This window comes from Mobula birostris, chromosome 13 (genome assembly GCF_030028105.1).
Source record: "Mobula birostris isolate sMobBir1 chromosome 13, sMobBir1.hap1, whole genome shotgun sequence".
Taxonomy (NCBI): domain Eukaryota; kingdom Metazoa; phylum Chordata; class Chondrichthyes; order Myliobatiformes; family Myliobatidae; genus Mobula; species Mobula birostris.
The window spans coordinates 7,607,953-7,632,316 of record NC_092382.1 but is presented as its reverse complement, the minus strand read 5'-3'; the positions used below and the strand labels follow the sequence as shown (position 1 = coordinate 7,632,316).

At 47.4% G+C, this 24,364-nt stretch overlaps 1 protein-coding gene across 2 annotated transcripts in view; it reads left to right on the top strand.

Moving 5' to 3' along the window:
* LOC140208268 (NACHT, LRR and PYD domains-containing protein 3-like) overlaps positions 1-24,364 on the top strand; it is a 552,847-nt gene that overhangs the window by 35,340 nt on the left and 493,143 nt on the right. The window contains exons 8-11 of one of the 2 annotated variants that reach the window (XM_072276837.1): positions 8,667-10,404; positions 11,455-11,541; positions 11,697-11,864; positions 12,029-13,061. The exons of the other annotated variant lie outside the window; for it this stretch is intronic. Coding sequence (XP_072132938.1) covers positions 8,667-10,404; positions 11,455-11,541; positions 11,697-11,864; positions 12,029-12,116 — 2,081 coding nt within the window. The 3' untranslated portion in view covers positions 12,117-13,061. Of the gene's footprint in view, positions 1-8,666; positions 10,405-11,454; positions 11,542-11,696; positions 11,865-12,028; positions 13,062-24,364 lie in introns of those variants that run through there. 2 annotated transcript variants of the gene reach the window in all.

Sequence of the window (24,364 nt, the reverse complement as noted above, 5' to 3'; positions counted from 1 at the left end):
CATGCCCCATTCTAGCTCTTCTCAGCTCCTTCTTAAGCTCATTTCTTGCTTCCCTATATTCCTCAATAGACCCATCTGAGCCTTGCTTCCTAAACCTCATGTATGCTGCCTTCTTCCACCTGACTAGATTTTCCACTTCACTTGTCATCCATGGTTCCTTCACCCTACCATTCTTTATCTTCCTCACCGAGTCAAATTTATCCCTATCATCCCGCAAAAGACCTCTAAACATCGACCACATGTCCACAGTACATTTTACACAGTACTGCAAAAACATCATCCCAATTCACACCCACAAGTTCTAGCCTTATAGCCTCATAATTTGCTCTTCCCCAATTAAAAATTTTCCTGTCCTCTCTGATTCTATCCTTTTCCATGATAATGCTAAAGGCCAAGGAGCGATGGTCACTGTCCCCAAGATGCTCACCCACTGAGAGATCTGTGACCTGACCCGGTTCATTACCTAGTACTAGATCTAGTATGGCATTCCCCCTAGTCGGCCTGTCCACATACTGTGACAGGAATCTGTCCTGGACACACTTAACAAACTCTGCTCCATCTAAACCCTTGGAACTAATCAGGTGCCAATCAATATAAGGGAAGTTAAAGTCACCCATGATAACAACCCTGTTATTTTTCCACCTTTCCAAAATCTGCCTCCCAATCTGCTCCTCTGTATCTCTGCTGCTACCAGGGGGCCTATAGAATACCCCCAGTAGAGTAACTGCTCCCTTCTGGTTCCTGACTTCCACCCATATTGACTCAAAAGTGGATCCTGCTACATTACCCACCCTTTCTGTAATGTAATGCCACCCCTCCTCCCTGTTTTTCAGCCCTCTCTATCCCTTTTAAAGCACTGAAATCCAGGAATATTGAGAATCCATTCCTGTCCTGGTGCCGGCCAAGTCTCTGTAATGGCCACTACATCATAATTCCATGTATGTATCCAAGCTCTCAGTTCATCGCCTTCGTTCCTGATGCTTCTTGCATTGAGGTACACACATTTCAGCCCTTCTACCTTTCTGTCTTTACACGGTTTATTCTGCTTCTCTTTCCTCAAAGCCTCTCTATATGTTAGATCTGGCTTTACTCCATGCACTTCTTTCACTGCTCTTTTGGTCTGGGTCCCATCCCACTCACAAATTCGTTTACACCCTCCCAAACCATGCTAACAAACCTACCTGCAAGGATATTGCTCCCCCTCGAGTTCAGGTGAAACTCATCCAATCTGTACAGGTCCCACCTTCCCCAGAAGAGGTCCCAATGATCTAAAAATCTAAAACCCTGCTCCCTGCACCAACTCCTCAGCCACGCATTCAACTGCCATCTCCTCCAATTCTTACCATCACTGTCACGTAGCACTGGCAGCAATCCTGAGAACGCCACCCTTGAGGTCCTGTTCTTCAGCCTTCTGCCTAGTTCCCAAAACTCACACTTCAGGACCTCATCCCTCTTCCTGCCTAAGTCGTTGGTCCGAACATGTATCACGACTTCTGGTTGCTTTCCCTCTCGTACCAGGATGTCGTGCACCCGGTCAGAGACATCCCGGACCCTGGCACCTGGGAGGCAACAAACCATGCGGGTGTCCTTCTCACGTCCACAAAATCTCCTGTCTGCTCCCTGACTATAGAGTTTCCGGTGACGACAGCTCTCCTCTTCTCCGTCCCACCCTTCTGCACCACAGGGTCAGACTCAGTGCCAGAGGCCCTGCCACCGTGGCTCACACCTGGTTGGTCATCCCCTCCAACAGTATCCAGGATGGTAAACTTATTATGCAGGGGATTAGCTACAGGGGTGCTCTGCACTACCTGTCTGCTCATCTTCGCTTTCCCCCCTCTGACTGTCACCCCACGACCTGCTTCCAACAGCCTAGGTGTGACTACCTCCCTGGAGCTCTCATTTATGACTGGCTCATTCTCCCTTATGAGTCGAAGGTCATCCAGCTGCTGCTCCAGATTCCTTACACGGTCTTCCAGATCACCCAGCCGCATGCACTTCTGGCAGATGTGACTCTGCGGGAGAGGGGCGTTACCCCAAGACTGCCACATCTCAGATGAGAGGCACATTACTGTCTCAGGAGACATTGTAAAAACTAACTGCGAGCAAACTTGTCCTCCGCCTCTTCTCGTCGAAGCCTCTCGAGAAAAAGCCTCAAAGCTCCTCTCCTTCACTGGCCCACTCACTCACTGGCCACTTCATTTGAGCTGTCCCTCTATTTACCTGTTTGAGCTTTTCAAAATGTTTGGTCACCTGTCCTCGACTGCCCAGTCCTCGACTGTCCAATCAGCTGCTTTCTGCTGAGTCTGAGCTATTCAATTCTTGATTGTCTAATCAACGGCTTTCTGCTGATCTCTTCAAATCTTGATTGACATGATTGCACAGACCAACAGCCAAAACTGCCAGAATCTATCGAGTCAAAGCTTCAAATCTCCACTCCTTCTCTGGCCCACTCACTCACTGTCTGTAAACACACCCGCCAGTTGTGCTGCTCAAATCCCGAGTGCCTGCCCTGGGATGCCATCCGGTCCCGCAGCCTCGCGACTGTCCACTCATTGGAAACATCTGTGTACTTCAGCCTCAGAGATGTCCAATGTGCAGGTCACTTTGGCTGCTCTCCTCGGGGGCTCAGCGTTGGCGATATCGAACTGAGCGTTTAAAAAAACGATTTAGCTCATCTGAGAGAGAGGCAGTGATGTTGGCAGTACCACTGCACTTAGCTCTCAAGTCTGCGATGGTGTGCAGGCCTTGCTATAAGCTGTGTGTGTTGGTGGTGGAGAGCTGTGTTGGGATCTTGTCTCCGTGTTGTCGTTTCGCTGTCTGGATGACTTTGCACAGATTGGAGTTGCATTTCTTGAGCTCCTGCTGATTACCGGCAATGTCAGCTGTCTGTCACGCAGCAAGTGCTATTCACATGGAACTGTTGACTCAGGGTTTCTGGTTTCGGCAGTCCTCATAGGTGTGTGTGTGTGTGTGGTACTGCATGACGGCACAATTGTTGGTGACTGTAGGGCCAATTCTGGATCTGCAGACCCGGGGGCAGTAGTAACACGGATGCAGTTGGGGTACGGGCATTTGGGTAGTTGGATCCTTCTTGCATCTCCCTTTTTTTTCAGCAGTCGCTCTTCTGGGTTCCTCAAAATTCTTGGCTTTGCCGTGGATCAGCGGCTGCCACTCGTTGACCTCCATATTTGCCTGAGAGAGCTGCTGCTTAATTTGGTCCTTGTACCACGATCTCTCTTGCCCTGAGAGAGTTCTCCGTAGAGTACTGCTTTCGGTAACCTGGAGTTGTCCATGCGAGGCACGTGGCCTGTCCACTGGAGCTGGCTGAGCAGCAAAATGGCTTCAGGGCCTGGAGGTTGAGCATGTAGAGCTATGCATGTCTGTGTGATTATATAAAATATTAAATAAAATCAGTTGTGTAGAAATAGAAATGAAAAAGAGATTAGTGAGGGACTATCGATGGGTTCAATGTCCATTCAGAAACTGGATGGCAGAGGAGATGTTCCTGAATCGTTGAGTGTGCGTCTTACTTCGATCTTGTGCAGAAGTCCCCATGAACCAGATGGTGATGCAGCCAGTTACAATGCTCTCCAAGTTACATCTGTAGAAATATTTGAGTGATGTTGGAAACTCTGGATGAAGTATAACCACTGTTGTGCCTTCTTTGTAGCTGCATCGATATATTGGGTCCAGGTTAGATACTCGGAGATATTGATAGCCAGGAATTTGAAATTGCTCACGCTTTCCACTTCTGATCCCTCTATGAGGAGTGTGTGTGTTCCCTCATCTTGCCTTTTCTGAAATCCACAATCAGCTCTAAGGATATATTTTCATCAACACAAGCAGGATTCAGCACTCCGTACAAGCATATGCAATTCTGATGAGGGGTACACATCACTGAACGGAAATGAAAGCATCCACTGGCGGCGCCAGGGATGATTTTTTTTTTTTTGCTGGCGCTACAGTGGGGCTGAATTATTCAGTAATGGTGCTGAGGGATGTACCTTTTGGTAATATGTATTCGCAAGGCCAGACCAGTGGCGTTCAAGAGTCAGTTTCAAGCACTATGTGCCTACTATCAATGCCTCTGTTGATTCACAAGCAACAGCAATTGATAAATCTAATATAGAAGTGAACTGTGACAGTCAACACCATCGGAGACAACCCAGGCTACACAGAGCATAAACAAACAAACCAACAATGCATCCAGCCCATAGCACACAACGTGAATCGCGCACCAATCCCGCAATCAGCGTCAAATGCGTGTTTTCAACTAAAGAACACAACACTAACCCACACTGTTCACAGCTATTCGTATTACATAGATAGACAATGCCAAAAGATACAACGTTATTAAAGTCAAATAAGGCAAACAACAGATGTAAGGCGTTACCAGGAATTGGACAAATCGTAATCTGACTATGCAACACCTTAGTTAATTTGGCTACTGAATTTAAAACAAAAATCAACAGAATCGCCGCTTGGAAGTCTAAGCAAAACCAATAGGCTTAATAGCAGTAAATGTAATAGCTTAGGATTTGCAGGAAACATAAGGACTATGGGGTATCCACCACAAAATAATAATAGTAATCTTGGCCTAATTTTTTTTTAAATCAACTGCACTCACCATTGATGTTTTCAGAGAAGCACAATCCATCTGTTGTTGTGACTGGTGGCGAAAGCATCAATGATTTTCTGGATGTCAAGTGCTTTGGTCCTCCGGCTGTTTATGGCCAACAGGGCCGGGTTGCTGTTCCGAGCATCGCCACTGCTATTCCTTAGGTAGTTTTTGAGGCATCTGAGGCAAGAGAAACTCGGTTTGCATGAGGCAGATGTCACAGGTAGAGTCAGTGATTATGCAGATTAGTTTGTATAAATCTATAAATGCATCGCGGTAGGGTCTCATTGGAGCTAGAAATTCCACTGTGTCATTCACCGTCTGTCCTTGCAAGAGACTCAGCCACAGTTCTCATATACTCACGATTTTCTTCGATAATCTTTGCAAGTCCTTTGTCAAGCATATTTCCCAATCTGGAACTATCTTGTTTTCTCAATATAAATTTGGCCCATGCCTCCATGGCAAACTTATGTGCTGCACTTACATGGTGGGTTTTGAAAGCTGTTGTAGCTTTCCGCCAGTTGTGGTAACCGGTGACAGTGAAGGTAGACTCAGAATAGAACCCATGTCCTCCACACAGGAATTGCCTGCAGAATATAGCATATTTTGCAAAGCAGAATATAGCATATTTTGTGATTGAATATTCCAGTCACGAGCCACGAATAAAACTCCTTTGCTGATTGCCAAACTGTTGCGAGCAGAGAAGGGTACTTTTTCAATGCTGGCCGAGGGGGTCCTTCCTCAGGCTGCTGGCTAACATCGCTAACAGTATTCCCACTAGCACTAAGAACAGCTTCATCCACGTTCTCTTCCCAAACCCGCTCCATTTCTTGTTCCTCCACTTCACCTTCAAAGTCCTTCGATGAACTGCTGTCGTCTTATCCCCCTTACTTTTTTTCTGCATGTCACTTTCAATTAAGACAAGCTCAGGCTGAGACACCACTGATTCTTCTGGACGAGGTCGTTTTCTCACTAAAAATCGATCCATTTTTCACACCGCCAAAATAATGCACGTGCCAGGCTCACGCTAGCTTGTAAAAGTACAATGTGTATGCATGTGTGGGGCATCCGTTAGTGTCGCAAGACCATGGGCCATCAAACTCTCGCGTGAGTGAGAGTGAGTGACATCACCACCTTAAGTGATTTTAGATCAGCATAACTGATCTGAGGACAGCAACGGTGAGACATTGCCAATGAACGAATAAGCAGAAATGTAGAGTGGATCTGACAGAGTTTATAACTTTATTGTTGCGTGGGTGCTATGATAGCTCGGGGCGCTGTTTCATTAGATCAACTGGAGAAACAAGCTGTATTCAAAAATATGCAGAGAAAGCAAAGCAGCTGCAATTTGTGTATGAAATTTCAGTTAATTCCTTGGTGGTGCTACGCTGGTGCTATTGCAATTTCTGCTGGGTCTATAGCCCCAGCTAGCACCACCTTAGCGCCGCCCCTGAAAGCATCAACTATAAAAATGAAGAAACTCTCAATAATAGAAGAAAGTTACCCAACGGAAGAGTCTGACTCCCCAAGGAAGACATCCCCACCATCTGAGCCGACTGGATGTCGACAAGGAAGTGCCGAGCCCCTGGCTCAGAGTTGGAGACCTCTTCCCAGAAATAGAAGAGATCATTTGTAGCAACACAGGACCAGATGGTTAACACATTTAGTTATCAATAATACAGAATAAAAGACCAATGGGTTCAAGACGATTAATGCTGAAAATTACAAGAGAAACCAGACACATTTCCTCACTTTACAGGATCCTGTAGTATTTTTAACTGAATCTCATTACTTGCACAAGCACTACAAAGTGGTGGACAACATTCACAAAACTCTTGCTTAAACTACAACTGATGAAAAACACTATAACTTACTATAAGTACAAGCCGGCTCCACATTTGGAGTTAGAGTCCTTCATATCATACTGTGACTGATTATAATTTCAGATAGGATAATCCAGGATAGCCGTTCGGATATAATTTTACAGGATAAACAAGCAAAAACAACTTTTTAAATATATATATAGCCATTGCAAACACACATAACTTACAGAAATGAATTAGTAAAAAACACCAGAAATATGCTGAATTAAAAAGGGAAAATGAAAGACTATGGAACACGAACAGGGTTTTCATTATCCCAATCGTAATGTTGGTAACTGGTATCATCCGAAATGCTTTACACAATAGTGTTAACCAATTAGGCCCACGCGGCAATACTTGTGTAAATCTTCGAAAACCCACAATAATATACACTATGAGAATAGTCTGTAATTTCCTATCAATTCAGATATGAGTGTGCTTGGCTAAGCCCATACCTCAAGCTTTACCAGTTTAGGCTAATAAAATAATGATAATAATAACTTATTTATAAAGCACCCCTGATCCAGACGATGCCATTCAAACCGCATCACAACGGGATAAAGTGCAAACTAGAAAATAAAAGACAAAATGTTTTCAGTCGTAATATACACCTCAGACTTCTGCACAGTACTGTAGTTTTAGGTGTTGAACTCTGCAGTTTAGGAGCATAGTTCCAAAAACAAAACCCTGACCTCCCAATGATCCTTTGTCCTTCTACCTTATTGTCTGCCTGCATTGTATTTTCTCGGTAACTGAACCACTGTTTCCCTGAACTATTCTGTTCCGTTTTCCCTTATGTGACCTCATTGCACCGATGTGATGTGATGATCTATTTGGATCGCATGCAGAAAAGTTATCCATTTTACCGTGGTGCATGTGACAATAATAAACCAATTTATCGGTTTATTGTTTTCAATAATGCACCGCCCCTTGGTTGCTTAAGACTGTTTTACCCGGGGGTGGCAGTGCGGATGAGCTACCACGACCTATTAAATGCTCCCAGTGGCGTGAGACTAAAATAGCCGCTGAGAACCAAGTCCATCTCTTGGTCTTCACGTGTGGTTTAGCCACTAAGCCTGGTGGAAGTGTTTCTTCCGACAGGACGAGGGGCAAAGGCGGGTTACTGGTACCTTACAACAGGTCGCCTTGGGCATATGGGGCTTGTCGGCCGTGACTGGCAGCTCACCCAGGAGCAGGAAAACTCTGATCTCGAAACTCCACTGCCTCGCAACTGTATCCCTCATGGGGAGGAGTTTGGGAGTAAACCCAGTGGGAAAATTGTTGACCTGGAGCCCCTAAGGCAATCTTAAATGGTGTTCAACGCAGACTGGCATCTCCTGCGACACCCCTGGTGCCAAGCTGTGTCAGTCTCTGCCGTTCCTTTGTGTTCATCAGATGCATGGAGAGAGGGAGCTTGCGACTTCAGCGAAAGCTTCCTCCCCATATCGTAGTGTCCTGGCTTGCAGGGGCAGGACATCCATGGTCGACTTTGACAGATGGAGGCCTCATAAGACAGCGCCCCAGCAAGACTGATGAGTAGCAGTTGCCAAGACTTCACCGCCCTCTCCCACAAACACGATGTACATCACTGAGACAGACGCTTGTGGATTCTTCCATTAACGGAGATTCCATCCTTCCACCAATCCTCCATCATCCATTATTTTCTTGTCATTCCGATGGGTTCTCCATCCACAACTTCACCGTGATTCCCACCCAGATACTGCCCGACTTGAGTATTTCCCGCATATTCTGCTCGTGTTTTGATGCAAGAGCTGTGAACACCTGTGACTCCCCAGTGTGCAGATTTGCCAACATGCACAGTGTCCTGCTCTCCGTCTCCCCACACCAGATCAACATTAACATCGTCTGTTAATGATGCAAACAATGTTTTAAATATAGTGAAATGTTGTTGTAACGGGAGGGCAGTCAGGATTGGAATAGTATATCAAGGGAATATTCACCTTCACAAGTAATTAGTGTCAAAATTTGAGGATTGGACATTTTCTGGGACTTTCAGCAGCATCAATTCCGATGTCTGTGAACAGAATTTTATTTTGTTCTAATATCCATGGAAGTATGAAATTAATTCATGTAATCTCAAATACTGAATGTTGAAATGCAGTTATAAAGTTCTTCCTCAGTTGAGCTATTTAACATTTTGACTATGTTCTCTGTTCCCATGGAAGATGTTCAGCAGAAACACATGGAGACTCTGCGGGCACAAACTGAAACACTGAGAGTGAACACGATCCTGATGAGGGAGAAGGTGAAGGTTTTCCAGCTGGTTGATCGATACGCTGAGCTCACGGTCATTTCTACTGTTCGAGATCGGACACTGGTGGAACATGAGCTGCTGGCAAGAGGCAGAGATCACGAGGAGTGGAGAGAAAAACATCTCCGTGGAGAGCTGGAAAAAATCCGGACTGATCAGTTGTTCCAGAGCAGCTTTTCCCGGAGTAAATCCAAATCTGGGAGTTCGGCAGCAGTAGCCGGAGTACCAGGAATCGGGAAAACAACAATGGTACAAAAGATTGTTTATGACTGGGCGACGGGGAAAATATTCCAACAATTCCAGTTTGTCTTTAGTTTCAAATTCCGGGATTTAAACTCCATTAATTGCAGAATAACCCTGAGGGAACTGATTCTGGATCAGTATCCTTACTTTGGGAATTTACTGAGAGAGGTCTGGAAGAACCCAGAGGGATTGCTGTTTATATTCGATGGTTTGGATGAATTCAAACACAGAATCGATTTTGCTGACAGTCGGAGAGATACAGAACCCAAGCACCAGTGCCCAGATCCCGAGTGGTGGTGTGAAGTGTCTGACATTGTGTACAGTTTAATCCAGGGCAAGCTGCTCCCAGGGTGTTCAGTGCTGGTGACCACCCGTCCCACTGCGTTACATTTATTGGAAAAGGCAAAAATAGGTATCTGGGCTGAAATCCTGGGATTTGTTGGTGAGGAACGGAAGCAATATTTCATCAGGCATTTTGAAGATCAGACAGTGGCAGCAGCTGTTTTCAAACACGTGAAGGAGAACGAGATCCTGTACACCATGAGCTACAACCCCTCCTACTGCTGGATCCTCACTCTTGCACTGGGCCCCTTCTTCACACAAAGAGTCAGGGACCCGCAGCGAGTTCCCAAGACCATCACCCAACTGTACTCCTACTATATTTACAACATCCTGAAAAACCACGGCCGTGAGATTGAGAACCCCCGTGATGTGTTACTCAGGGTTGGTCAGATGGCCTTCAGAGGAGTGTCCGAGAGGAAGATTGTGTTTACAGATGGAGATTTGATCAAATACGATCTTCAGCCTTCCCACTTCCTGTCCGGGTTCCTGATGGAGCTTTTGGAGAGAGAGGATTCTGCCCGGAGCGTGGTGTACACATTCCCACACCTCACCATCCAAGAGTTTGTAGCTGCAGTCGCACAATTCCTGAATCCACATCCCGGGAATATCCTGAAATTCCTCACTGAAGCCCACAGCATGGCAGATGGGCGATTTGAGGTATTTCTCCGTTTTGTTGCTGGTCTCTCCTCCCCAATGACAGCTCGGGGCCTGGAGGAGTTTCTGGGCCCATTTCCTCATCAAATAACCTGCCTGGTGATTGACTGGGTGAAGGAGGAGGTTAAACGCCAGAGTGGAAACACAAGGAGCAAAGCTGGTAAAAGGAGCCGCCTGAACACATTGCACTACCTGTTTGAGTCTCACAATCGTGGACTGGCTCAGGCCGCACTGGGATCTGTGAAAACACTTTCATTCAGTGGAATGACGCTGACCCCAATTGACTCAGTGGTCCTGTCTCATGTCATCGGACTCTGTGATACAATAAAAGGTCTCGACCTGGAGTACTGCAACATCCAGTGTGAAGGAATCCAGCGGCTGGGACCCGGACTGCACAAGTGCCAGGAGTTGAGGTAACTTGATTTATCTCTCACTCTGAACTGTGAAACTGTTCCATTGTGTTGTTTCGATGTAAAGGAATTTGGTTAAAACTCCAGTAAATCAGATTGTGACAAATGCCCCAAGGTCGGGAGGGTTCTGTGGTTCCTTGTGAAGGGATGTTGGACACTTCATCAGATCAGTGAACAACGGCCATTGGTTTAATGGTGGTAAATCACAGGAATGGCCGTGTTTCTCGCTGCCTGTGACACGTCCATTGACAATATTCCTTCTCACTGTTACTGACACCCAGACCGACACTGACGCAGCAGGTGGGTCAGAGATTCGCACCCCCTTCCCGGTGAGGGACAAGAGACCATCAGCAGACTGTCCAATGAGAAGGAAAGAAATACCATTGTGAGATTGTCCTCCCCTGCCCTTCCCCGTGTGTGACTATCACCATCCGTCCACCTGTGTGACTTTACTCACTACCAGATACCCAGACCCCATGGGCACATCTCCTCTCCCAATTGTGGGCCTCAGTTCAGAGCCACTCCTCCCGTACAATCTATTCCTGCATTCACTCATCTTGTGGAATCATCTTTTCCCATCGGTGGGACCTCTCATTCCCATTCCCCTGCCTCCTGCAGATTCTGTCTTCCTATCGCTTTTCATCTCCCATCGACATTTCCTTAGTCACAAATCTTCCTCATTATGGGACTTTCTTCCACCCTTCAACTCTGCCCCTTCACTTTTCTTACCATTTAGGTATGAGACAAAATATGTGGAGTTTACACCGACCTTCATCCCTGCCCCTCGTGACCCTCTCACATCAGTAACACTTTTCTAACCATCGGGGAATGAGACAGAATATGTGGAGTTTACAGGGTCACACCGACAGACTAAATTACTGACATTCGGTGAATACCCTGGAGCTGGGCAGTGACGGACATTGACAGTGATGGGAACTCCGATCAGTGATTTACTGAAGGGTTTAATGTTTCCTGAAATATCCGAGTGAGAGGAATTCCCTCAGACCCACGGTTTGAATCATTTTGTGCATCAATTTGTCTGTTTGCATTTAGGCTTGCGGGGAATGTCCTGGGAGATTCAGGAGTGAAACTGGTGTCTGCGGCTCTAAGGAACCCGGAGTGTAAAATACAGAAACTGTGGTAAGTAGCAGACTGTGGGAGATTGTGTTTACAGTCACTGGGTGTCTGACATTGAGCATTAATGTGATCAGTAATTGTGTTACTGATAAACACCGGGGATTAGTACCGTCTCCTGTCTCTCTGTGTCCTTCACCCTCACTCTCTCTCATCTCCAGGCTGAAACGTGTCCGTCTCACAGATTTTGGAGCCGAGGATCTCGTCTCCGCTCTCAGAAGAAACCGATCACTGACGGAGCTGAACCTGAGATCAAATTCGCTCACAGACAGATCTGTCCTCGCTCTCCGCCGCCTCATACTGACCCTCCCGAGTCTGAAGAACATACAGTGAGTGTTTGTGTTCACGTTTAATGTGATAAAATGTCAGCGGATCCGCGGGTTTTCCGGTGATATTTGTCTGTGAGTGCCGTTGAAACATTAACCCCAGTCCCCTGTTACTGACACTGTTGTGTAATCTGTTTATTTCATCTTTATCCTTCCATCTGTTACAGTCTGCGTTACAATGATTTCAGCAAGACCGGGAAGAAGGAACTGAGATCTCTGCAGGAACCCAGACCTGAGCTGTCAGTGATCGTGTGAACATCTGAATGTGTGAACATCGCCGCCCGTGGGGACATCTTGGCCGATTCCCCGCCCTCCCCTTTAACTCCAGCCCTTACCTTTAATGGCCGTGCACCAGGTTTAATTCTCTGACGGAACTGGGTTCAGTCTCGCACTCTGTGACATCGGTCCCACAGTGACGTATTTCCGCCTGTTGTCCAGCGGTGCAACTTCAGCCGCATGTCGGGGATTAAGACCCCCTCAATGTGAGACCCCGGGGAATTACACAGACAGGAGGAGCCTGGGGCCGGGGGCTAAGTGTGGGACACCAGTGTCCCGGTGTGAGATTATCCCAGGAGAGAATCCTTTTGCTCACATTGCTGAGGACGGTGCATTCGGCAGTCTGGCCGATATAAAGATGTTCAACAGACAAATACCTCTGAAGAATGCTATGCATATCATATACGGACAGAATAACCAACGAAGGTGTTCCACAGAGAACGAAAACAAAATGTACATTACTTTAAATAAATCAGAAAACAGTAATCAAAATTCTTTGAACACATCATGCGAAGAGAGACATTACAACATTTAGTTACAACCGGAAAGCTAGAAGGAAGAAGAAGCAGAGGCAGACAGAATGAAAACTATATCTGGATTAACATCACGGATAGAAACAGGGGAGGCAACAACGACAATTCGGAGGGTCAGGGATGCAGAGACACGATTGCCCACGCCGAACGGCAAAGCACCTGAATTATAATGAAATAGACAAATACCTCGGCAGCGATCCCGGACACGGCCCTGAAGTGTGATTTTACAATCATCGGTTCCCCGATGCAGAGTGACGGTGAGAAACGGGACTGATTATTCAACCTGTCACCCGTTGTCGCCGGTCAGTTAATTGTGTGTGACTGTGAGTGAGTCGGGAGCAGCTTATTTATTCCCACACGTCAGCAGCTCACACACTGTTTAATTTACATTTGTCATGATGAAATCAATAAATCACTGTAACTTCCTGTCTTGGTGTCGGACTTGAGTTTTATTTGAGGTTTCTGCTGCCCTCTGCACCCTGTGCACTGCAACAGTGGGTCGGAGCTCCTCACACTGACACAGTAGCGTCTCAGCTCCAGGCTGAGGGAGGTCGGACTGGCAGAGTCTGGGTGCCCAGGATCTCATCTCCACCCAACCCCTTCCTGGCTAACTGACCCACTCCTGCCCCTCGCAGACAGTTAAAATCGACGTGATTCCATACCACAAAGGGTTAATATCAGACGTGAGTCCACTGAGGTCCTGAGTATGAGAGGGATGGGGGATGAAATACCGGCATTAAACATGGAGTGAAGCTTCCTCCACACCGTCCCATCACAAACTCCCGGGGTCAGACACAGAGTGAATCTCCCTCTACACCGTCCCATCACACACTCCCGGGGTCAGACACAGAGTGAATCTCCCTCCGCACCGTCCCATCACTCACTCCCGGGGTCAGACACAGAGTGAATCTCCCTCTACACCATCCCATCAGACACTCTCGGGGTCAGACACAGAGTGGATCTCCCTCCACACCATCCCATCAGACACTCCCGGGGTCAGACACAGTGTGAAACTCCCTCCGCACTGTCCCATCTCAAGCTTCCGCGGTAGATATATCAACTGAGTTCTCGAGTTAAAACAGATTACAGAGGAGACTCATTGTATTCCCCTTGGAACTGTAGCACAGGGAACCACAGACAGACAGATACATACATACATACATACACACACACACACACACACACACACACACACACAAGATGAATATATGTAGAAGTGGTCACAGAGACGGGGAAGGATGCAATGTGCATAGACCAGGAGAGGGTGGGAGAGGCAAAAACAGGCAGGGGAGTAGAGATGGGAATCATAACCATAGCAGTTAACAATCACATTTGACTTCTAGAGTCGAGAAGTAGCCCAGAATGAAATCGAAGTTGAGGATAATTTTGCAAAACGGGACTCCACTCCTTCCTGTCCTCTTCCACGGTCTGCACTCGTAACGGGACTTCGACCTTCCTGTCCACTCACACAGACCATGATCCCAATCAAATGTCACTCTTTCCCATTCATTCCCATCGTCCGCACTCCCAATGGACCCCACCCCTTCCCATTCACTCCACCCATCCGTATTCGTAGCGGGACGCACCCCTACCCATTTGCTTGCATCGTCCAAACTTCCAGTGGGCCCCACCCCTTCCCATTTACCCCCACCGTCTGAACTGCTTCCCATTCACTCCCAACGTCCGAAATCCCAATGGACCTCACCCCTTCCCGTCCACTCCCAAAGGGACCCAACCCTTCCCTTTCACCACCACCATCTGCCTCCCAATGGGACCCCTTCCAGTTCGTTTCCAACGGGACTGTGTACTTGGAAATTGGCGGGGGCACCCGAATTCCGTGTTTGACAGAACTCAGGGCTGCGTTTAGGGAATTTGACGAGAACGCTGATAGTTTATTAGTTACAAGGAAAGTCGAGGTTCGTGTGGATTTTGATGACTTTCTAACACTAACGAGGTTCTGACTTCAGGCAGAGACGGTGGAACTGATCGGACTTCAGGAACTTTGGTTCGCCTTCCGGAAGATGGTCACCTTGTTTCTCACGGCCGGCGGGGAGGGAGTGAGACACTGACCAGAGAGTGGGAGTGACAGGCAGAGTTAAAATGACCGACAGGGTGGGGATGACACTCTGATTGAAAATTATCCCCGGGGAGGGAGTTATGTGCTGATTAAAAATAGGATTCTGGATTAAAGCCAGAATATAAAATTATCACCAGGGAGAGAGTGACGCGCCGACATAACATTGTCTCCAGGGAGGGAGTGACCCGCACATTGAAAATGGTCTCCAGGGAGGGAGGGATGCTCTGAGAGAAAAAGGACGCCAGGAGGGGAGTAACACACTGACAAGTCAGAGGCAGTGGCGGCCCGAACTGAAATAGTCCCTGATACATTTGTTACAATGGCCGATAGGGAGAGAGTGATGGAGAGAATTCAAATGGCCAACAGGGAGGGAGAGACGCACCGGGTGAAATGGCCGAAATGGAGACAGTGACACATTGAGAAGAGGGAGGGGGTAACGGGTCGGTGTAAAATGATCTACTGGGAGAGAGTGACGATCTGACATAAAATGGCCGCTGCTTCGCTTAAACTGTCTGATGGGCAGTTCAGGGTCAGTGATACCTTGTTTAAAGTGAGCGCCGGGAAGGGAGGGGGTGAGACCCCGATTGAAAACGGCTGTCACCATCGTTAACGTTGTTGAGAAAAAGGGGGAGATGTGGTGAGTGAAGGAGACCCCGTTCGGCCGGGTTGAAACGGGATCAAAGAGGGAGCGACGCCTTGGTTAAAGTGAGCGGCAGAGAAGGAGTGAAGGACACGGTGACTTCAAATGGCCGACGTTTCACTGGAAATGTCTGCTGGGGAGGGAGTGACGGCTTTGGTAGGTGAGCACAAGAGAGGGAGGGACGCGCTGATTTAAAATGGGCGAATCCTTGGTTAATGTGGCCGCCAGGGATGGAGTGAGACACTGACTTACAATGGCCTCTGTCGCTCACAGAATCTATGGCGAAGGAACATGCGGTGCCCGTGGATACAATCCCGGGATCGAGTGTCTTAATGATTGTAATAACAGTGTTTTAATTTGTGTTTTATATCCTCTTGTGTTTTATTTCTTATAGTATTGTCATTGAATAAACTAATGCATATATCTCAGATATTCAAACATACACATACACATGTGGGTTTTGGGGAGGAGGGGTGAGGGGTTTGGGAGGAAGAGGAGTGACGGGACGAGGAGTGGACTGATGAGACGGTGACTGTGGTGAAGTCACTGACTCAATAGGGGACGAAAAGGGGAGAAAGTTCCCATCACAAACTGGTGGCCGACATGGAGAAGACAAAGACGGGGTGAGGAGGAGTGAAACCACAGGAAGGGAGCGGGAGAGATGGGATGGGGAGGGAAGGAAAGTGAGGGGATGGGGACCCGTGTTAGTGTGGAGAGCGGGACTAAACTATAACTATACTTATGAAAAGCTCAGATAAATACAAAAGGCTAAATTCTCACATAAATGGGTCAGACATCCAGAAACATTGGCTGCACTTCAGCAGGTAAAAACAGTGGAATGAGGCCTGGTCCCAGGCCTCAGCCCAGTGGTTATGGGCAAAGGCCTGGGACGAGGTGAGAGAAAGCATTCGGCACGGACTAGAAGGGCCAAGATGGCCTGTTTCCCTGCTGTAATTGTTATGTGGTTATATGGAAACATGCTGAAAATATTGCAGAATCACATATTGTCCACCCACAATGAGAGGACGTGACAGATCTGGATCTCACTGCCTTGTCTGAACGGGTGAAAGATGAAGCTACACGTACATGTAGAGCAGTGACCCGCAGATGCTGCAGATCTGTGGAAAAACGTGAACAGGAAATGGGATCACATGACTGGTGGAGGGTCTCCCATCTGAACCGGTGACTCTGCTCCTCACCCCTCACACGCTGCCAGACCCAACTGCTGCATTTCCCACATTATTCCATATTTACACCAGATCTATTTTTACTTTTTCCTCCGGATCTTCCCTGTCCCTTACCCTCCAGCCCCAGGTCACAGAGTCACAGGCTCGATTCCCATTCCGGTCCAACACACAATCTAGACCCAAACCGGAAATGTGCAGGTTTCATTTAAATCAGTTCTATGTTTATAAACACTAATTTCTATTCACATTCCTCCAGCCTCACAGGACAGGACCACTGAAACATCAAGTGAGAATCAGCAGGAGGTGGCCATTCAGCCCCTCTAACCATCAATAAGATGACAGCTGCTCTCCCATCTCAGCCACATGTTTCTGCCCGATCCTCATTTCCTCGATCCCTTCGGTCTCCACACATCTGCCGGCCTCTGTTTTATGTGAGGACGATCACTGAGTCTTCACCGGCCTCTGTGGTGGGGATTTACAGACATTCACCACCCTCGGAGTGGAGACATTTCCCCTCATCTCAGTCCCGGACAGTCCATCCCCTTTTTCAGAGACTGGGATCCCTGGTTCAGCCGGTAATGATGTTGTGCATTTCAGTGTGTTCACCTCTCAGTCCTCGATTCTCTAAATGAAAGGGTTATCGCATTTGATCTTTCTTCATATGATGACCCCACCACTCCAGGGATCAGTCTGGTGAATCTTCATTGCACTCTCCATAACAAATACTCTCTAACCTCTTTGTTAATCCTCTATGGAATTAATTTCCATCTTCTGCAGCCCCGTGTTGCCCCAACCACTCACCTCCCACCCCCGTCACTATTTCCACCTTCCCACCTCCCCCTCACCTGGATCCACCTCTCACTCCCCAGCTCTTGCCCCATCCCCACCCCTCACCTCTTTTCTCGGACTATTTCCCGTCCACTCTCAGTCCAGAGGGAGGGTCTCGGCCCGAAATGTTGACGGTCCATTTCCCTCCACAGATGCTGCCCGACCCACTGAGTTCCTCCGGCAGTTTGTTCTTTGGTCTGTGTGACCCGTGTTAGTGTGGGGAGCGGGATTTTACACCATATTCCCGGTACAGTCTCAACAAAACACAAATAATTGTCACTTTGCCCGGACCATTGGCCCCGCTTGCAGGGCAACAGTCTGCCGGTGTTTGCCCCCCAATGTGGTGAATCGCCACCACCGTGGGCTCAGACATTTCCACAGATGAGCCCCTCCTGTCCCCACCGGGACAAACATCCTGTCCGCCCCCTCTCTCACCGTCTTCATCCTCTCCCTCCCCGGGGAACCGGCATCAAACCGACGGGCCGAGCGGTCTCCTCCTACCTCTCAGCGACACATCAGACTCCGGCCGCAGGAGACGCTTCACAAACGCCCCAACTTCCCTCGGAGGGAAATGGAAATAAATCAGAAAGCGGACATTTACTTTGACGGTTGTCCCGCCGTAACGGAAAGTTCGGGAGACGGAGTCAGCGGGGGTAACGCCCTCTCGGCTGGTCCGCCTCCGCTATTGGTTGGAAGCAGTGATTGACATCACTTCGTACCAATGGGAATAGCGCAGCGCCTGACTCCTCGGCTGACAGTGGTCGGGGGAGCTGGTCACGTGATTAGTAGCCCAGCCGTTAAACCGACCAAGCTCGAGCTCACCAGCGCGCGGGGCACAAAAGGCCCCGGATGATCGGTTGAGGTGAGAAGGGATCTCCGGGTTGGGGGTCTCACCGGGCGGCGTTTTCAACACCGACTTCGGGTAGTTGCTGTGACTCCGGACTCCGTGACCCGCAATCCCGGGACAGTCCTGCTCTCTTCCCTCTCTCTCAGCCCCACCATCCGTACACGGGCCCCGGGGAGCTTCCGGCTGATGAGGGAATGGGAACCGATGGGTCTCTCAGACAGAGCTGAGCTCCAGCTGTCTAAATGCAAGGATCGGGAACTCGGAGAAAGGGAACAAAATCTTTTACATCAGCTGTTGTGAAAATCACCTTTGTTCTGCCTCCAGTCACAAACAAGAGAAAATCTGCAGATGCTGGAAATCCGAGCAACACACACAAATTGCCGGAGGAACTCAGCATTAGTACTCTTTTCCATAGATGCTGCCTGGCCTGCTGAGTTCCTCCAGCATTTTGTGTCTGTTGCTTGTTCCACCCCCTCTTGTTCTGGACTTTCTACCCATGAGAACATGTTTTGTCCCACTCTCTCTGGGTACATAATGATATCAAACACCTTTGCCCTGGGCAACAAGTAGCTTTCACATCACAAATGTGCCAGACTCCAATGAGACAGACTACTGCCCTTCCCTTCATATTCATTGGCATTGCCATCACTGAGTTCACCACCGTCAGTCACCTGGGGGAGGGTTCAGGGGAAATATTTATGTACAATACAGAAACTGGTGTTACCTGTGTGTATTGTGGTGATGCAAGAGTTACTGGAGAATTTGCAAGTGGGAAGAAGTGGAGCCATTGCTTGAAATCTGACTTTTTATAGCATTATTTAGCAAGCAAATCAGATATGGACAGTGTGCAATTGCTCCAGTGAGAAAATCCTTCATTACCTGCTACAGACCTGTTACATACGTTGTGTGAGATTGCAGATCAAAATTATTACTGACAGTGATTTGCTAGCTGTTAAAATGAGTACCTCTATATATAAAATTCAGTGTGCACATGTTGTGTCTCCACTTTAAGGAGTTGGGGCTGGAAATGGATGAATTCCGTATCATCCGGGAGTCGGAGGGGGTGGGATAAAGAGAGGTGAGTTACACCCAAAGTGCAGGACGCAGGAAACTGGGTGAGAGTCAGGAAGGGGAATGAGGTTAAATAGCCATCGCAGAATACTGTTGTGGCCATCCCCCACAACAACAGGTAGGCCATAGATAGGGTGCAGAGGAGATTTATAAGGACTTTGCCTCGACAGGCGAGCGTGACTTATGAGAATATGTTGAGTGAACTCGGCCTTTTTTCCTTGTAGTGACGGAGGATGAGAGGTGACCTGATAGAGGTGTATGAGATAATGAAAGGCATTGATTCTGTGGATAGTCTGAGGCTTTTTCCCAGGGCTGAAATGGCTAGCACGAGAGGGCATAGGTTTAAGGTGCTTGGAAGTAAATACAGAGGAGATGTCGGGGATAAGTTATTCATGCAGAGAGTGGTGAGTGCGTGGAATGGGCTGCCGGCGGCAGTGGAGGAGGCAGAAACAATAACGTATTTTAAGAGACTCCTGGATGGGTACATGGAGCTTAGAAAAGTAAAGGGCTCTGGGTAAGCCTCGGTAGCTCTAAGGTAGGGACATGTTTGGCACAGCTTTGTGGGCCGAAGAGCCTGTTTTGTGCTGTAGGTTTTCTATGTTTTTTTTATGTTCTATGTATTCTACCACTTTAGAAACTGTTGGGGGGAGGAGATTACGTGGCAGAGGAAAGTCAAAGGGGTGATAGGGGATTTGCTAGTTACGGCAACAGAACTAGAAGGGGACTGATATCCTAGTGTTAAGGCTTGCTTGTGCTGGTATGGTGGGTGGGGGGGTGGTGTTAAACTAAAATTGTAGAGGGGATGGGAGCCAGAATGCCAGGTAATAGAGAGGGTGAATTGAATTGACTTTCTTACTTACATCCTTCACATGCATGAGGAGTAAAAATCTGTGTTGCATCTCCATCTAAATGTGCAATGTGCAATTTATAGTAATTTATAATAGAACAGGACAGTCAATATAACATAGAAATACAGTTGTATCAGCATGAATTAAGCAGTGTGATGGCCTGATGGAAGAATCCTGTTGGTTCTGGCTTTTATGCTGCAGTACCGTCTCCCGGATGGTAGCAGCTTGGAGCAGTTTGTGGTTCGGGTGAGTAGGGTCCCCAATGATCCTCTGGGCCCCTTTTACACACCTGTCCCTGTAAATGTCCTGAATCATGGGCAGTTCGCAACTACATATGTGCTGGTCCGTACGCACCACTCTCTGCAAAGTCTGCGATTAAGAGAAGTACAGTTCTCTTACCAGGCAGTGATGCAGCCAGTCAGGATGCTCTCAACTGTGACTCTGTAGAAAGTTCTTAGGATTTGGGGCCCCATTTCAAACTTCTTCAACCGTCTGACGTGAGGGAGGCACTGCTGTGCCTTTTTCACCACACAGCTGGTATGTACAGACCACATGAGATCCTCGGTGATGTTTATGTCGAGGAGCTTAAAGCTGTTCACCCTCTCAACCCCAGATCCATTGGTGTAAATAGGGGTTAGCCTGTCTCCATTCCTCCTGTCGTCCACAATCAGCTCCTTTGTTTTTGTGACAATGAGGGAGAGGTTGTTTTCTTGACACCAGGCAAATGCTGTTCAGACCTCAGGGCATGGAATTGTGATCTTGTTGCCATGACTGGGACTTGTTTGCACCCAACAATCTGAGGAATTTGGAGGAACAAATTAGCAAGAGAGATCGCAGACTATGCCAATGCTTGATATACTGAATGATTTTAAATTTCCATAGATTGACGTGACTCCCAGATGTAAAAGGACTAGATGGGGTAGAGTTTGTCAGATGTGCCATTAATCAGCACATAGAATTCCCAGCATAGAAATGTGCAATAAGCTATTAGAAAATAATCCAGGGCTAGTGACAGAATATTAGTGTATGGGAACACTTTGCATCTAGTGATCATATTGCCATGAGATTCCAAGTTAACATGGAAAAAGAAAGGACTGAACCATGGGTCGAGATTCTAAATTGGAGAAAGGTCAATTCTGATGGTATCAGAATGGATCTGACAAGTGTGGACAGGCTGTTTTCTGGCAAAGGAGTACTTGGTAAGTGGGAGGTCTTCAGAAGTGAAATTCTGAGGGTGTAGAGTTTGTATGTGCCTGTCAAAATAAAAGTTGAAAGGTAACTGGTGCAGGGAACCTTGGTTTTCAAGAGATATTGAGGCCCTGGATATTTTGTTCCTTCAAATGCCTCAGACTGTTGGGTGCTACAAAGACTCATTAGTGACTACAATATCATAATTCCACACCCTGAACTCATCTGACATCTTTTTTAGTCATCTTCTGTTGCTTTCTAAAAGCTTCCCAATAGATTTTGCTCTTTTGTTTGCCCTCTCTTTGCTTTTTATGTTGGCTTTGGCTTCTCATTTCATCCACGGTTGTGTCCTCCTGCCTTTCCAATGCTTCCACTTCTTTGGGATGTATCGATCACTCAGCTCCCGAATTGCTCCCAGAAACTCCAGCCATCGCTGCTCCATCATCATTCTTACCAGCTTCCCCTCCCAATCACGTTTGGCCAGTTCAGTACAGAAACATGCCCACTCTGGACGATCAGAATGGTAATCTGTATGAGGAGACAAAATATATGGGGGAGATTTTAAATATTATTTTTTGCATCCACATTTACTCAGGAGATGGACACAGAGTCTATAGAAGTGAGGCAAAATGGCATCAACTTCATGGACCCTGTACAGATTACAGAGGTGGAGGTGCTTGCTGTCTTAAGGCAAATTAGCGTGGATAAATCCCCAGGGCCTGACAAGTTGTTCCATGGGACTCTGCGGAAAACAAGTGCAGAAATTGTCAGGACCCAAGCACAGATATTTAAATAATCCTTAGTGACTGGTGTGGTACTGGAGGATTGGAGGACAGCCAATGTTGTTCCGCTGTTCAAGAAAGGCTCTAAAAATAAACTAGGAAGTTGTACATCAGTGAGGTTGACATCAGTAGTGGGAAAGTCATTGGAACTTACGTGCAGGAACCAGATATATAAGTATTTGGATAGATAGATTAAGGATAGGCAGCATGGCTTTGTGCATGGTAGGTCATGTCTAACCAATCTAATAGAGTCTCTCGAGGAAGTTATCAGGAAAGTGGATGAAGGCAAGGCAGTGGATGTTGTCTACATGGACTTTAGCAAGGCACTTGACAAAGTCTCATATGGGAAGTGGGTCAAGAAGGTTCGGTCACTCAGCATTCAAGATAAGATAGTAAATTGCATGAGACACTGGTTTTGGGAGAAGCCGATGGTTGCCTCTCTGACCGGAGGCCTGTGACTAGTGGTTTGCCACAGGGATCGGTGCTGGATCTGTTGTTGTTTGTCATCTAGATCAGTAATCTGGATGATAGTGTGGTTAACTGGATCAGCAGATTTCTGGATGACACTGAGATTGGGGGTGTAGTGGACAGTGAGGAAGAATATAATGTCTTGCAGTGTGATCTGGACCAGCTGGAGAAATGCAAAATGGAATTTAATGGAGACAAGTGCGAGGTGTTGCATTTTGGTGGGACCTGGGTCTTACACAGTGAATGGTCAGGCACTGAGGATTGCTGTAGAAGAAAGGGATCTGGGAATACATGTCCATAACTCACTGAAAGTGGTGACACAGTTAAATAGGGACGGAAAGAAAGATTTTGGCATATTGGCCTTCATGAACCAAAGTACTGAGTACAGGAGATGGATGTTATGTTCACACTGCACAAGACATTGGTGAGGCCTAATTTGGAGTGTTGTGTGCAGTTTTATCACCTACCTACAGGAAAGATGTAAAAGAGGTTGAAAGAGTTCAGAGAAAATTCACAAGGATGTTGCCAGGCCTGGAGGACTTGGGTTATAAGGAAAGATTGAACAGGTCAGGGCTTTATTCCTTGGAATGTAGAAGCTCAAGGGGAGATTTGATGGAGGTGTGCCAAAATTATGAGGGTTATAGATGGGGTAAATGCAAGCTGGCTTTTTCCACTGAGATGGGGTGGGACTACAACCAGAGGCCATGGGTTAAGGGTGAAAGGTGAAACATGAAGGGGAACATGAGAGGAAAATTTTTCACACAGACGGTCATCCAGGTGTGGAATGAGCAGACAGTCCAACTGGTGCATGCGAGCTCAATTTCAACGTGTAACAAGTTTGTATAGGTACCTGGATGGTAGGGGTACAGGGGTAGATAGTTTAAATAGTTCAACACAAACTAGATGGGCCAAAGGGCCTGTTTGTGTGTTGTACTTTTCTATGACTCTGTGACAAGAACATTAAATAATACTAATGTTCATTTAATTCCTTTTAACAGCTGTGCAGACCAACCATTCATCTGGGCAGAAAATGTTTTCATGGCTTTAAAACTGTGGCACTTTAAACTGACAGTAGATAAAAGAAAATCCCAGCTGTACGTCAACAAAGGGGAGAACCCATTCATCTGCTCAGACAGTGGGAATGGATTCAGTCGGTCATCTCAACTGAAGGTACATCAGCAAGTTCACACTGGGACAAGGCCATTCACCTGTTCTGTGTGTGAGAAGGGATTCAGTCGGTCTTCCCACCTGTGGACACACCGGTCAGTTCACTTCGAACAGAGGCTGGTCATCTGCTGAATTTGTGGGGAAGGATTCACTCGGTTATCTGACCTAATGGCTCACCAGCGAGTTCACACCGGGGAGCGGCCGTTCACCTGCTCAGACTGTGGGAAGGGATTCACTGTGTCATCTCAGTTACTGAGACACCAGTCAGTTCACACCGGGGAGTGGCCATTCACCTGCTCAGACTGTGGGAAGGGATTCACTCAGTCGTGTAACCTGAAGGTACATCAGAGAGTTCACACTGGAAAGAGGCCATTCACCTGCTCAGTCTGTGGGAAGGGATTCACTTGCTCATTTAATCTGAAGGTACATCAGCGAGTTCACACTGGGGAGAGGCCGTTCACCTGCTCAGACTGTGGGAAGGAATTCACTCAGTCATCTCAACTGATGGTACATCGGCGAGTTCACACTGGGGAGAGGCCGTTCACCTGCTCAGACTGTGGGAAGGGATTCACTGAGTCATATCAACTGAAG